This window comes from Heptranchias perlo, chromosome 9, assembly GCF_035084215.1.
Source record: "Heptranchias perlo isolate sHepPer1 chromosome 9, sHepPer1.hap1, whole genome shotgun sequence".
Taxonomy (NCBI): domain Eukaryota; kingdom Metazoa; phylum Chordata; class Chondrichthyes; order Hexanchiformes; family Hexanchidae; genus Heptranchias; species Heptranchias perlo.
Window position 1 is genome coordinate 28682164 of NC_090333.1, and position 14928 is coordinate 28697091.

At 44.1% G+C, this 14928-nt stretch overlaps 1 protein-coding gene across 1 annotated transcript in view; it reads left to right on the forward strand.

Annotated features, from left to right (window-relative positions):
• LOC137324987 (uncharacterized) overlaps nucleotides 1-14928 on the forward strand; it is a 73697-nt gene that overhangs the window by 6330 nt on the left and 52439 nt on the right. Inside the window, exons 4-6 of the mRNA XM_067989686.1 lie at nucleotides 1375-1473; nucleotides 4624-4753; nucleotides 11258-11316. Coding sequence (XP_067845787.1) covers nucleotides 1410-1473; nucleotides 4624-4753; nucleotides 11258-11316 — 253 coding nt within the window. The 5' untranslated portion in view covers nucleotides 1375-1409. The remainder of the gene's footprint in view (nucleotides 1-1374; nucleotides 1474-4623; nucleotides 4754-11257; nucleotides 11317-14928) is intronic.

The following is a 14928-nucleotide window of genomic DNA, read 5'->3' on the forward strand; positions in this document are numbered from 1 at the left end:
CTGGAGTTTTGGTCTTCTTACCTAAGGAAGGATATACCTGCATTAGAGACGGTAAAAAGAAGGTTCACTAAATTGATTCCTGGGATGAGAGGGTTCTCCTATGAGGAGAGAGTGAGTAGAATGGGCTTATACCCTCTGGAGTTTAGAAGAATGAGAGGTGATCTCATTGAAACATACAAGATTCTGAGAGGGCTTGACAGGATAAATGCTGAAAGGTTGTTTTCCCTGGCTGCAGAGTCTAGAACTAGGGGGCATAGTCGCAGAATAAGGGGTCAGCCATTTAGGACTGCGAAGAGGAGAAATTTCTTCACTCAAAAGGCTGTGAATCTTTGGGATTCTCTATCCCAGAGGGCTGTGGCTGTTCAGTCATGAGTACATTCAAGGCTGAGATCAATAGATTTTTGGACTCTAGGGGAATCGAGGGATATGGGGATCAGGCAGGAAAGTGGAGTTGAGGTCGAAGATCAGCCATGATCTTATTGAATGGCAGAACAGGCTTGAGGGGCTGTATGGCCTACTCCTGCTCCTTATGTTCTTCTTAAGTTCTTAAAAAGGTACGTCAGGCTTTTTAAGTGTAAGCAAAATTCTATCAGCGTGGTAAGTCTTAGTGACTACAAAACAACCTCTCTGGCACTAAAAATTAACTTTTACAAGTGTGAAGTCTCATTCCTTCCGATTTTAATTGTTGTTGGACATTTAAAAAAATTTTTTTTTTGCTTTTTTTTCTTTCTGTCTTTTTTATCTCTGTCTTCTAATTCAATATTACTTATCCTTTATTTATTTTGCTTTCTGTAACTGATTTGACATTGAATTTACTATTCTAACTTATACTTCCTGGTACTGTGTCTGCGCTGCTTATTTACATGCTCAATCTGATTGGTTAAAGGGATACACAGCAGCTTGCCCCGTTCACACAGGTCCCAGATGCCCAGGAGAGGGCGTCACGCTGGATTGAAGGCCCGATAAGAGGAACTTGCAGTGCAAAAGCCCGTGAAAAGTCTATGGGAAAGTCCAAATCTAACGAGCGGCGGGCGAGTTTGATCGCTGCTCAGGGCAAAATCCGCCTCTAGTGTCTGCAAGGGGTTCTGGGCCCTTGCATAAAGCGTCTTCGTACTGACATCATCAAGCTCAACCCCACCCCCAACCAGTTGGTAACTAGAATTCTCTTCATGGGAATTTAAAAAAATTACAAAACATTTGTCCAAATAAGACAAGTAAATGAAAGGAAGCCAAAATAAAAATTTTAGTTGGTATTCATTTTAATCAGAATCTATCTTTGGCTTTGCAATCTGTTAAACTGTATTTGTAAGACAATTGTCTGTAATGAAATGGCTTTTATTTTATTTATTTATTTTCTTTTTAACAATCTCAAAGCTCTAGGAGATTATGTTCTTACTGGGCCACAGGTTATGGGACATATTGTCAGTCTTCCAGATCCACTAGTTGCAGAGATCCAAATTGATATTGTTATAGGTAAGTAATTAAATTAGATCTTTACTAAGATCAGTATAAAACTAGAATTGGATTGAATACAGTGGTCTTAGCCTTACTGGAGGCTCGGTATTTGGAACTGAGTTGCATTATATTATCTTTTCACCTCCGGGATCCACATTTGAATCAGCCCAGGCTATTGGGATAAATGTTTTCTGTCTATGCTGGCTGCAAGGAAATGATTTTGGACAGTCTTAATCTAATGAGCACTAGTTCACAGCATAAAACTGCCTCATTTAGTTCCGTGGCAGGAAATTTTAAATCGTCATTCATGAAAAAATTTCATTCCTGTTTCCATGATTTAAGATAATCTAGTTTAAGATAATTGGCATAAGAACCAGATGGGAGATGAGGAGAATTTTTTCACACAGCAAGTTGTTATGATCTGGAATGCACTGCGTGAAAGGGTAGTGGAAACAGATTCAATAATAACTTTCAAAAGGAAATTGGATATATACTTGAAAAGGAAAAATTTGCAGGACCATGGGGAGAGAGTGGGGAAGTGGGATTAACTGGATAGCTCTTTCAAAGAGCCAGCACAGGCAAGATGGGCCGAATGGCCTCCTCCTGTGCTGTAAGATTCTATGATACAGGTCCTCATAGAAACAACTGATCCCATTTAAGGCTCACGCCAATTTCCTTTCCACAGAATTTGGCACTGCTAACTTTGTGCATCACGTATGCAATTGATGTTGAAAATTTCAGAACTGGGTGCTAACTCAAAGATAGTCAACATTTGTCAACAAATGTATTTATCTACAAAAAACTAGGTGAATAAACTAATCAGTATGTACAAATAAGCCAGGAGAGGGCAAATTCCACTCTTATTTAATAGGATTATTCGAGAAGAAAAACAGAACTTGCTCTTATATAGCATTTTTGCACATCATTGGGTTGTCACAATCAATGAATTGCTTTTGAAGTGAAGTCACTGATGTGATGTAGGCAAATGTGACAGCAAGGACCACAAATAGCAGTGAGGTAGTGACCACTGAATCTGCTTTGGTCATGTTGATTGAGGGATAAATGTTGGCCAGGACACCAGGAGACCTCCCCTGCTCTTCCTCGAATGGAGCCATGGGATCTTTTATTCCAACTGAACTGAGACGGAGTATCTGTTTACCGTCTCGTCTAAAAGAAGGCACCATTGGCAATGCAGCACTCCATAATTATTATACTAAAGTATCAGCCTAGATTATGTGCTCTCTGACTCACTGGCGATAGTTCTACCATTGAGCCAAGTTGACACTTCTAGTTGACATATTGAGTGTATTTCAATTATAGATACTCTATGATAACACTGGAATTATTAGCAATGTTACTGCTACTAATCTGCATTCAGTGTTTTACAGCAATAGAACACTTATATCTAGCTGCATTGAATTGAAGCAGCAAAATTTATGTTCATAAAGCTGCCAATAGGAAATTTGGCAACACATTCTAATTTCTGTTTTGGCTTTGCATGGAGTCACTGAGACAAGTATATTCAGCAGCTCAATTACTCACTCTTGAAAGCAGTACTTGGGGCACAAGCAGCCGAGAGAATTTAATACTTCATCTGCTAAGATAGCAGCTAAGTCATATCTGGAAGGACAGGCAAGATGCAACTCATGTGACAATAATAAGGAGTATTAAAGCCCTCTCTAAACTTTAAAGTTTGTAAAACTTTAAAATCCTATCCTCTCCCCTCCCCTAACAAAACACCTTGGGGGTGATTTTAAACCCCAACAACGGGTGGGTTGGGGGCGGGTGGGAGTTGAAAATAGTTGTTTTTTGGGTCGCGACCGCAACCCGGCTTTATTTCTGGGTTTAACGTTGGGGCGGAAAAGTACAGGCTTCCCACTGGGAATGCAAAGTCCGAAAATTTTGCGGTTGCGAGCCAAAAAAAACAACTGTTTTCAACTCCCACCCACTGCCAAACCCACCCGTTCTTGGGGTTTAAAATCACTCCCCTTATGTTTTTATGTTCCCTAGGCAAGTAGTTACCCATAATACTTACATTCTCCATCAATAACTTCACATTTGCAATAGCGGAAGATGGGTAACCCAGATCTTTGTGTCAAATGAACCCACCCACCTTATTGTAAGAGCAGTCAGGTAGGAATGAGACATATCCCATAAGAAATTTACCAGAGAAAAAGGATAATTTGCAAGATTTAGAGATAATTAACACTCGCTGGCAACTTAGCTAGATGGACTGAAAACTAGCTTCACATTAGAAAGAAAGAAGAAAGACTTGCATTTATATAGTACCTTTCACGACCTCAGGACGTCCCAAAGCATTTTACATCTAGCTAAGTACTTTTGAAGTGTAGTCACTGTTTATAATGTAGGAAACACGGCAGCCAATTTGAGCACAGCAAGGTCCCACAAACAGCAATCTGATAATGACCAGATAAACTGTTATAGTGATGTTGGTTGAGGGATAAATATTGGCCAGGACACCAAGGAGAATTCCGCTGCTTTTCTTCAAACTAATTAGGAAATACATTAGGAAATGTAATGTGATGGTAAATGGATGAAGCTTTGTCTGTTGAGTTCATAGGGGTCTGATCTAGTCTCCTGCTGATTACACATCTCATAAATGGTATAGAGAAGGGGGAAAGAAGAGGGGATATTTATGAAGTTTTATCTTGAAGATTTGACACTTGTCTCCCTTACAAGGCTGCAAGTACACCCCATGATAAAACAAATAATAATGACCTGTGGCAGGAACAGGGAAAGAGTAGAATGACCTTGTTCATTCAATACTATATGGTTTTATGATCCCTAGGCAAGTGCTTATCATAGTACTTGCCTCCTCCATCAACAACCTCACATTTGCAATAGCGGAAAAGTGGTGACCCAGATCTTTCTGTCTGAGGAACCCACCCACCTTATTATATATTTTATTAAATATGGTTGTAAACCAACATTCCTGAAACCGATTAACTGGTTTTCATTGCATTGTTGTTTCGAAGACCTTGCTATGTGCATATTGCTGACGTATTTGCCTAAAAAACAAGAGTGACAATACTTCAAAAGTAACTCATTCTTTGGGACATATGGCTGTGAAAGGTGCTATGTAAATGTAAATTCATTCTTTTATACATTTAATTAAAGTTGTATTTATGGAAAATTCTATTGAAACAGCTGAAGATGGTGCCACGGTCATCCATCGAGAATTTAACAATGACAAACATTACATCTATGCGGATCTGCGTCAGCTGAAATGGGACGAAGCTCTAGGCTGCTGGAAACCACAACACTCAATAGGAAACCGGTAAATCTGACTAACATTTTTTATAATTTTTTGCAGTGTAAAGAAATATTAATAAAAAAAGTGCTTCAAATATTTTCACAATTTCTGGTCAACCAAATTTTGCCCTTGGTAGCTTTCTTCTCTCTTCCTTACTCCAATCTCCCCATGTCGCACATTGTTTGACAACCAAGAAGGTCGATCAGTGACAGTGCCACTGTAATTCATACTAGGCCCTCAGGGTGACTTGTCCTCTGATTATTTTTTTAACTTCTCATTCATGTATTACTTGTATTGTTACTGTTTGCAGTTTCACCACAACTAGAAGATTTCTCATTTATAGCTAAGCATGTTGAAGCCATCACTGCACATTTATCCAAACAATGTAGGACAATGTTGTGCTCATCGTAGAGTAGCATTAACAGTTTACATTATATAGACTGCACATTCAGTATGTATTATACTACTAAGGCAGCTCTGTGGTTTTGCATTAAGTAAATGAGAGAATATGATCTCTCTCATCTGTCTCTGTTGTCTTCATGTTACTATGGGAGTTAAATTGGATAACCCCCAAAAACGGTACGCGATTAACCCGCGCCTGTTTGTTGCGATGCAAGCAGGAGGTAACATTCATGCTGCCTGCTGTTTTAAATGATTGCTGCGTGTAGCCAGCGCTACCTGCACTGTTGATTGGCTGCACGCATCAGCAGGGGGCCTCGATATCGCAAGTGGCTGGCACTGCTTAAAGGCAGCCTGCATCTCTTAAAGGGGAGGTGCACTGTTGCTGCAAGAAGTGGTGGGAGTCATTTGAGAAGTGATTTCTGGGCTGTGATACGTTGAAGAATGGCTGCGTCTGTGAGAGAGCGTGCACCAAGGTTCTCTGATGATGCACTAGAGGCCTTGGTGCAAGAGATGGAGAGAAGGAGGGGCATCCTGTATCCGCAGGGAGGCAAGAGGCCCTCCAGGCATATGCTAAAGAGGCAGTGGGAGGAAATAGCGGACGAGGTAAATGCCAGGAGCATAGCGCCAAGAACATGGATGCAGTGCAGGAAGAAGTTCAATGATTTAACTCGAGTTGTCAAGGTGAGTGAGTTCAAGTTTCAAGTGGCATATCATACCAACTGCAACACTAGCCTCATCCACTGCTCAATGCTCTACACCCCCATCACCCACCTACCAACAAATTATTTCAATCAGTACTCAAACATTCGAATCAGATGTTTCCTCTCACCCTCACACATTATCACTGTTGCAAGCCACACACTCACAACTCACAGGTCACACACACTGGCAGCTATTCAACCATGACAGCCACATCACCCAAACATCTTGCAGGACACTCACTGACACACTTCCTTTCTTTCTTGCAGAAGAAAGTGGCGCACAAAGCAGGCAGCAGGAAAGAACTGGAGAAGGACCCCCATGGAGGAGACAGTGCTGGCTACCATTGGAAGGGCCATCGCTGAGGCCATGGCCACTGGCGGTGCTGGAGAGATCAATGATGAGGTTCTCTGCATACCTAATCCTCCTCCTCCCACTTCTCCCTCATCCCACAATCTTTTCTGACTCGCATGCTGCAGATGGCGTAAGCACGCACGTATGTCTTACTTTCCCCTCTCCCCTCATCACAACGCAACCCATGTCCCTTTCTCATTTCAGATACCCAAGATCTGGAACCTGCCCAGTCAGAGGAGGCAGGGGAGGAAGACAGTGATCATGAAGAGACACCGTCACTTGATCTTACAATCGCAACCAGCAGCTCAGAGACTGACACCATGTACTTTAGAGGCTAAGATAGAGGAGGGATCAGCACGTGGTGAGACACCGGGCACAAGTGCACAGGGGCCAGGGCGGGGGGAGTGGATACCGCAGGTGCCAGCTCGCTGGTGGGCGAGGTCGCACGTTAGTTCTGCTGCAGAGGAGTCAGATGATGACTTCGATGAGCCAGGCTACAGAAGAAGACCGATGGGCATACACAACCAAATACTTGGTGCACTGGAAAGCCTGCCAGAAATCCTGCGCACAATGTCAAGAAACATGGAGGAGTCCAGCTCCAACTTAGCACAGGGCTTTGCACAGAGCTTCGAGCCCATCATTTCCCACTTGGAACGGGTGGTCACCTCCATCGGCGCACCTGTGGAACCCACTATGATGCAGCATCTGATGACCGATGTCACAGCTTCCATTGCAGCACAAACATCTGCCATCAAAGGTCTAACTGCTGTATTTGGAGCTCAGACTGCTGCTATCGTGATTCTGGGTACCACTGTTGAAAGGGGCTTCCAGAGGCTTACAGCAGTCCAGCAATCTATTCTCCAACAGATCACCAGGATTGCTGAGGCACTGCCCTGGGAGAGTGGCAGTGGCACCATAGAAGTCAAACCTGCTATACTCTCTCAGGGTGACAGCATTCCTGCTCCAACCGCTGCCACTCCGGCAGTGTCCTTGCTGTTGCCTGTCAGCCAGCCAGGCCAGATTGCTGCAGCCCAGGCCGAGATGGTGCAGTCTGAAGTCGGGCCTTCTCGGTCCAGAGTTGCTTGAGGTCGTCCTCCACGGCCATCTGCACGCTCCTCAATTGAGGGTCAGCAGCATTCCACCACCCATGCTCCAGCCACTGGGAATGTACTTCGTAGGAGCACTAGGAAAGGTAAAGGCACACGAACAACAGGCGCTAAGGGAATGCACAAGGTTGAACAGTCTCATTTGTTTGCATAACTTCATGTGTTAATTTATAAATGTGGATTTGAATTTGCATTTAGTGGTTTTTATTTCTGCGATGAGCTGAGGGAGGAACCATTGTGTAATCATAAGGAGGTCAATGCGATGGTCATATGAGAGGAAAGATAAGGAGTGTGGCACTATTGGTGAACGGGGAGGTGTCATTGAGGTTACTGGTATCGCTCATTAATAATCAGATCATGCAGAGCCCTGGCAGACAGGGCCTGTCTACCTTGTAGCCTCCCTGCCTCTTCCTCCACTTCCTGCTGCACTTCCTCCTCCTCCTCCACCTCTTCCTCCTCTTCTTCTGCCTCTTCCTTTTGCTCAGGTTCTTGCCTGATAGGCGGTGGCAAGGGCTGTTCCCTCATAATGGCCAGGCTGTGCCGCACGCAGCATACAATGTCAAATCATGATACCCGCTCAGCTGAGTACTGCAGGACTCCTCCAAAGCGGAAGTGTTGCTTGAGGATGCCTATGGTGTACTCTATGATGTTGCATGTGGCAGCCTGGCTCTTACTGTAGGCCTGCTGTGCACATGTGCGTGTGTTCCTGACCGGAGCCATGAGCCATGTCATGAGGGGATAACCCTTGTTGCCCAGTAGCCAGCCTTTGACTAACCGTGCTGGTTGAAATAGAGTTGAACAGAGAACTAGTGCAGGATGAAGGAATCAATACAGCTGCCAGGATAGCGGGCATTATCCTGCATGATGCGCTGCCTGTGGTCGCACACCAATTGCACAGTGAGGGAGTGGAATCCCTTTCTGTTCGTGAATATGGCCGAGTTCAGACGTGGAGCACACATGGCAATATGCGTGCAGTCAATGGCACCCTGCACCATGGGGGAGCCTGCAATGTGAGCAATCCCTCGTGCTCACTGCTGCTGCTTGTCTCTGGCAAGAGGGAATGAGATGAATCTGTTTCTCATTGCATACAGAGCCTCAGTGATCTCCCTTATACAGCAGTGCACTGCAAACTGCAAGATGTTGCTTATATCTCCAGCTGCAGCCTGAAAGGAGCCAGAGCCGTAAAAATTAAGCGACACGGATACCCTGACGGCCACAGGCAATGCTGTCCTTGCCCTGCTTTGTGGCTGCAGTTGTGGCTGCAGCAGTTGACAAATTTCAGTCACGACCTCTTTAGTGAACCGCAGACGTCTGATACACTGGTCGTCGCTGAAGTTGAGGTAAGAGAATTGGTCCCTGAAGTCCCTCCACGGATATGGCCTCCTGCTGAGTGCCCTGCTTCTACTCCTCTTCCTCCCTCTTCTGGTAGCTTGTCCTGCTCTGCGTGGCCTCTCTTCATTCTCCCGGTCATGTTCAATTCCCAAAGGAAGCCCTGGCAGGCCACCCATGTCTGGAAGCAACTATTTTCAGCACTATATTTTAAATGCCACTAAAAGTACTCCATGACCAGCCAGACCACTCTCTGTAGAATATTGAAACTTTAGCCAAGTGTAGGAAACGTCCAAAAACATGTACAATTTCACCAGCAGCCAGAATTAATAATCCACCAACTGAGTACTTCATGCTCCCTTTAAATAGTATTGTTGGGGGGGTCCTTCCTGCCGTTTAAGACATGTTCAGCTGTGCGAGGTTAAGATGGTGCGTTGGTTGGAGTGTGGAGTTCCAAAATTTCACCAGTTGCATCAAAGCAGCGTTGCACACTGATTCGTGTGTTCATCGCCCTACTCTACATGCTGCCGGCGGTCGTTAGGTGCGCACACGTAAACACCTTTAGCAAGATGGTGTCCTCCGCACTTCCCGTCAGAAGCGTGCGCACACATCTCGGACGCCATTTTCGGGACTTAGTTGTCCGTACTGTCTACAAAACGGGTGCTACACGGCCCATTTTCACCTTCTATTTCTCTACCTTTCTCTTTTTGTTTCTGCCCCTCTCTCTCTCTCTCCATAACTTTTTGCATCTCTCTCTCTCTCCTCTTCTGCTTCCTCCTCTTTCTTCCCTTTCAGGTGGGAAGTTCAGGGAAAGGAGATGCCAAGGGCTCCAGACTACATTCTCCACGGCTCCTTACAAACCGCTTATCCCCATCATTCACGCTTTCCCCTGTCCCTTTGCTCTTATTATGTCCCCTACTCTCCCTTCTTACCTTACCCTCATTCCCCCTCCTCACTCTTATCGCTGCTGCTTTGATCCACGTACTTAACACCTGTATCCTTCCTTCCCCCTTGCTGTGCTGTCATTGACCTCATCCTTAACCCTCCATACACTCTTCACCATCACTGTCAACCTATTGCCATTGTAGCCTCCCTTCCTTTCTGGTTCCCTCTAGGAGGTATAGTTTGCTATCAAAATTCAACTTGCACGTTTTTTTTTTAAAAATAGTAAAATTAGGATGATTGAAAATCTGTCTGGCTGCCTCGCTCTGTTTCTCTTTTTTTCTCTCTCTCTCTTTCTATCTCTCGCTCTCTGTCTCACAGGTGTTAGTAATTAGAAGGTTTACATTTTTTATCTGTCTTCTCTGAACTAAAAAAAACACTTCCGATAAACGTTACCTGGATAAAGCTTATCAAATTTGTTCTCTAGCCTTTCTTCAAATGATTTTTATAAACAATTGAGCTCAAACATATGTTCATATAAAAATGTTAGGCCTTGTCCCCCTCCTCTTCCTCATCTACATGCTGCCCTTAGGCATTATCATCTGCAGACACAGGCTCAGCTTTCACTTGCACGTAGATGATATCCAGGACCATCTCTCGACCCCTCCATTGCCACTGTGCTAACAGACTGCTTGTCTGATATCCAGTCTTGGATGAGCCACAATTTCCTCCATCTAAATATTGGGATGATTGAAGCTATTGTCTTCTGCCTCCTCCACAGTCTCTGCACCCATGCTAATGACTCCATCCCTCTCCTTGGCCACTTCCTCAGGCTGAACCAGACTATTTGAAACCTCGACATCCTCTTTGAGCCTGAACTGAGCTTCCAACCCAGTACTCTCTACTACCTACTGATGCCTACTTCCATCTCTAAATTGCCTGTTTCCACCCCTACCTCAGTCCACCTGCCACTGAAACCCTCAACCGTGCCTTTGTCAACTCAACTATTCAAATGCTCTCCTAGCTGGCTTTCTAACCATTACCTTCTGTAAACTTCAGCTCATCCAAAACTCTGCTGCCAATATCCTTTCCTATATCCTATTCATCCATTACACCGATCCTTGCTCACCTACATTGGCTCCCAACCCCTAATGCCTTAAATTTTAAATTCTCACACTTGTTTTTAAATTCCTTAATGGCCTTGCCCCCTCCCTATCTCTGTAATCTTCTCCAATCCTACAACCTACTCTCCCCCGAACTATGGCCTCTTGAATATCCCTGCCCCCTTTGCTCCACCATTGGCAGCTGCACATTCAGTCACTTAGGCTCCACATTGTGGAATTCCTTCCCTAAACCCCTCCACCTACCTTTCCTTTAAGACCCTCCTTAAAGCCCATTTCTTTGACCAAGCTTTTGGTCACCCCTCCTGGGAAAGTCAGCAATGCTGGTGCTATTGAAGGACAGGCCAAGATGGCTGTGCTTACTCTTGTTCGAGGTGATCACTACCTGGCCTTTATGTGATGCGAATATTACCTGTCACTTGCCAATCCAAACCCGGATGTTGTCCAACTCCTGCTGTAGGCTGGCATGCACTGCTTTATTGACCTCAGTTTTGTTATGGCTCCCTGATGCCATACTTGGTTGAATGTTGGATCCAGTCTCTTAGATGTGATGATTCAGGTTGCTTCGCACACATGCTTTTTATGGATTGAAGTGTGCTGAGTTCAGGTGAAAATGATGGTACTTCTTTCTGCAGATTCACTTTCTGGGTGCCTGGGGACGAAGCTGATGATGACTTGAACTCCAGTTGTGAAGGTACAATTGATGATAGCCTTTTTTTTTGTAGAACCTCTGTAGCATTTCTGCAATGATGTCAAAAATATAACAAGATTAGTTTGTTTACATTATTCAGACAATGAGGAAAGAAATGTTTTGTAATTCCGTGCAGCTGCCTGATTCTACTTTAATATTTACCATTACAGTTTTCAATTAATTATAACCCACAGGACTTGAATAGCAGCGTTGTCACTACTGTAAATGCCAATCTATGAGGCTCAGCCTTGCAGCAAATGCTTGACTCATCAATGTTCCCAGTAGAAATATGATGTCCTATTCGAATGCTGTGGGAGAGGGTTTAAACTAATTTGGTAGGGGGAGGGGAACCATGATATAGCAGCAAAGAGGAGAGACAAGATGCATAGATTACTGAGAGGGGCAAATAGCAATGCTGCAGGAGTTCCTCAGGCCCAACCATCTTCGGCTTCTTCATCAATGACCTTCCCTCCATCATAAGGTCAGAAATGGGGATGTTTGCTGATGATTGCACAGTGTTCAGTTCCATTCGCAACCCCTCAGATAATGAAGCAGTCCGAGCCCACATGCAGCAAGACCTGGACAACATCCAGGCTTGGGCTGATAAGTGGCAAGTAACATTTGCGCCAGACAAGTGCCAGGCAATGACCATCTCCAACAAGAGAGAGTCTAACCACCTCCCCATGACATTCAACGGCATTACCATCGCCGAATCCTCCACCATCAACATTCTGGGGGTCACCATTGACCAGAAACTTAACTGAACCAGCCACATAAATACTGTGGCTACAAGAGCAGGACAGAGGCTGGGTATTCTGCGGCGAGTGACTCACCTCCTGACTCCCCAAAGCCTTTCCACCATCTACAAGGCACAAGTCAGGAGTGTGATGGAATACTCTCCACTTGCTTGGATGAGTGCAGCTCCAACAACACTCAAGAAGCTCAACACCATCCAGGACAAAGCAGCCCGCTTGATTGGCACTCCATCCACCACCCTAAACATTCACTCCCTTCACCACCGGCACACCATGGCTGCAGTGTGTACCATCCACAGGATACACTGCGGCAACTCGCCAAGGCTTCTTCGACAGCACCTCCCAAACCCGTGACCTCTACCACCTAGAAGGACAAGGGCAGCAGGCACATGGGAACAACACCACCTGCACGTTCCCCTCCAAGTCACACACCATCCCGACTTGGAAATATATCGCCGTTCCTTCATTGTCGCTGGGTCAAAATCCTGGAACTCCCTACCTAACAGCACTATGGGAGAACCTTCACCACATGGACTGCAGCAGTTCAAGAAGGCGGCTCACCACCACCTTCTCGAGGGCAATTAGGGATGGGCAATAAATACTGGCCTTGCCAGCGATGCCCACATCCCATGAACAAATAAAAAACACAGATAAAGACTAGAGTAGCAAGAGCAGGGATTGGATGGAGGAAAGCAGCAAAGCCGACTAGTATGGTATTGGAATGCATGTGTGTTAATGTGAGGAGTGTTACAAATAAGGTTGATGAACTGCAGGCACAAATTGCCACATGGGGTTATGATATAATGGCTATAACGGAGAGCTGGCTTAAACATGGGCAGGAATGGGAACTAAACATTCCTGGCTAAGTGTATTCAGGAGAGATAGGGAGGAAAAAAGAGAAGGGAGGTGGCAGTACTGATCAAGGATAATATTACAGTCCTAAAGAGGGACGATATACTAGAGGGTTCAAAGACTGAATCTATTTGGTTAGAGTTACGACCAGAAAAATAGCTGTTAAATTGCTGGGTGTTTACTATAGACCCCCAAATAGTGAGAAGGAGATAGAGGAGTAAATCTGTAGGCAAGTTTCAGAGAAATGTAAACATAATAGAGCTGTAATAGTAGGGGACTTCAATGGGTGAAGAATCAGTATGTTTTTAGCCCAACGAGGAAGGAAGCAGTGCTGGATTTTGTTCTGGGGAATAAAGTAAGGGTAAGTAGAGTATGTTTTAGTGGGAGAACATCTGGGTAATCGTGATCATAATATAATTAGATTTAAAGTAGTTATGGAAAGGGAGAAAAAAAATCAAAGGTGAAAATACCCAGCTGGAGTATTGTATACAATTCTGGGCATCACACTTTAGGAAGAATGTCAAGGTCTTGGAGAGGGTACAGAGGAGGTTTACCAGGATGATACCAGGGATGAGGGATTTCAGTTATGTGGAGAGATCGGAGAAGCTGGGATTGTTCTTCTTAGAGCAGAGAAGGTTAATGGGAGACCTAAAGAGGTATTCAAAATTATGAGAGGTTTTGATAGAGCAAGTAGGGAGAAACTATTCCCTCTGACAAGTGGGTCGGTAAACACATGAAGAGAAATTATTTCGCACAGAGGGTTGGTAAGATCTGGAATGCACTACCTGGAAGAGTGGTGGAAGCAGATTCCATAGGAACTTTCAAAAGGCAATTGGACATGTACTTGAAGAGGACTAATTTGCAGGGTTTTGCGGGAAAAGCTGGGATGCGGGACTAAATTGGACAGGTCTCTCAAAGAGCCGGCATAGGCAAGACGAGCCAAATGGCCTCCTGTGCCATAATATTCTATGATTCTGCACTCATCTTATACCTGGCAATGGAGTTCCTGGTTCTTAAAGGAGAATATAAAAGGAAACAAGCAAAGGACAGGAAAATGGGATGAGATGGATAGTTCTAGTTAAAAGATCTAGCACAGGAGTGATGGGCTGAATGAACTCCTTCTGTGCTGTAGTTTCTATGATCAGCCTTCACCTATTGTGTACTGTAAGGGATACATTTAGAAGTTGGTCACAATTTGCATGTATCTGGACATTGCAAGAAATTTGCTTCTAGTGGGATGCACACATATGGATTTGATTTGCTGTTTTTCACTTAAATCCTTAAGGATGAGAATAAGCTCAGGCTGACCTGAATTGTATTGTTTCAACTGGGTCAGTGCTCTAATTTCTGTTTTTTACAGAACCGTTTTCTCTCTCAACAGGTTCATAGCAGTTTCTGCAAGCAGACCTTCCTCCTGTGATCTGGAAGCTAAATTTTTGTTGATAATCTTCCTTTTACAGAGATTCATTGAATGAGGGTTGACAATTACCTTACTTGCAGTAATCAGTTTACTGCATCAAATGTAGTCTTGTGCATACTTATGTTTGAAAGGTGGCTTGGATTGGTGGATATTAAACTGACCATAATAACTAATACATTTATTTATAACTAAATAAGGATACAAATCATAAAACATTTGACAAGTATTAGCGAATGCAATATGAATCATAAATTGAATAAGAAAAGTCCTCATTAATGGACTAATTAACAACAACAACTTGCATTTATATAGCTCCTTTAACATAGTGAAACACCCAAAGGTGCTTCACAGGAGTGTTATCAAACAAAATTTGATATGAGCCACATAAGGAGATATTAGGACAGAAAGAGAGAGGTTTTAAGTAGCGTCTTAAAGGAGGAGAGAGACGTAAAGAGGCGGAGAGGTTAGGGCTTAGGCAGCTGAGGGCCTAGGCAGCTGAAGGCACGGCTGCCAATGGTGAAGTGATTAAAATCTTATTAAAACCTTAATAATAAATTTCTTTAGATAAACTGAAAATCTCTTCAGTTT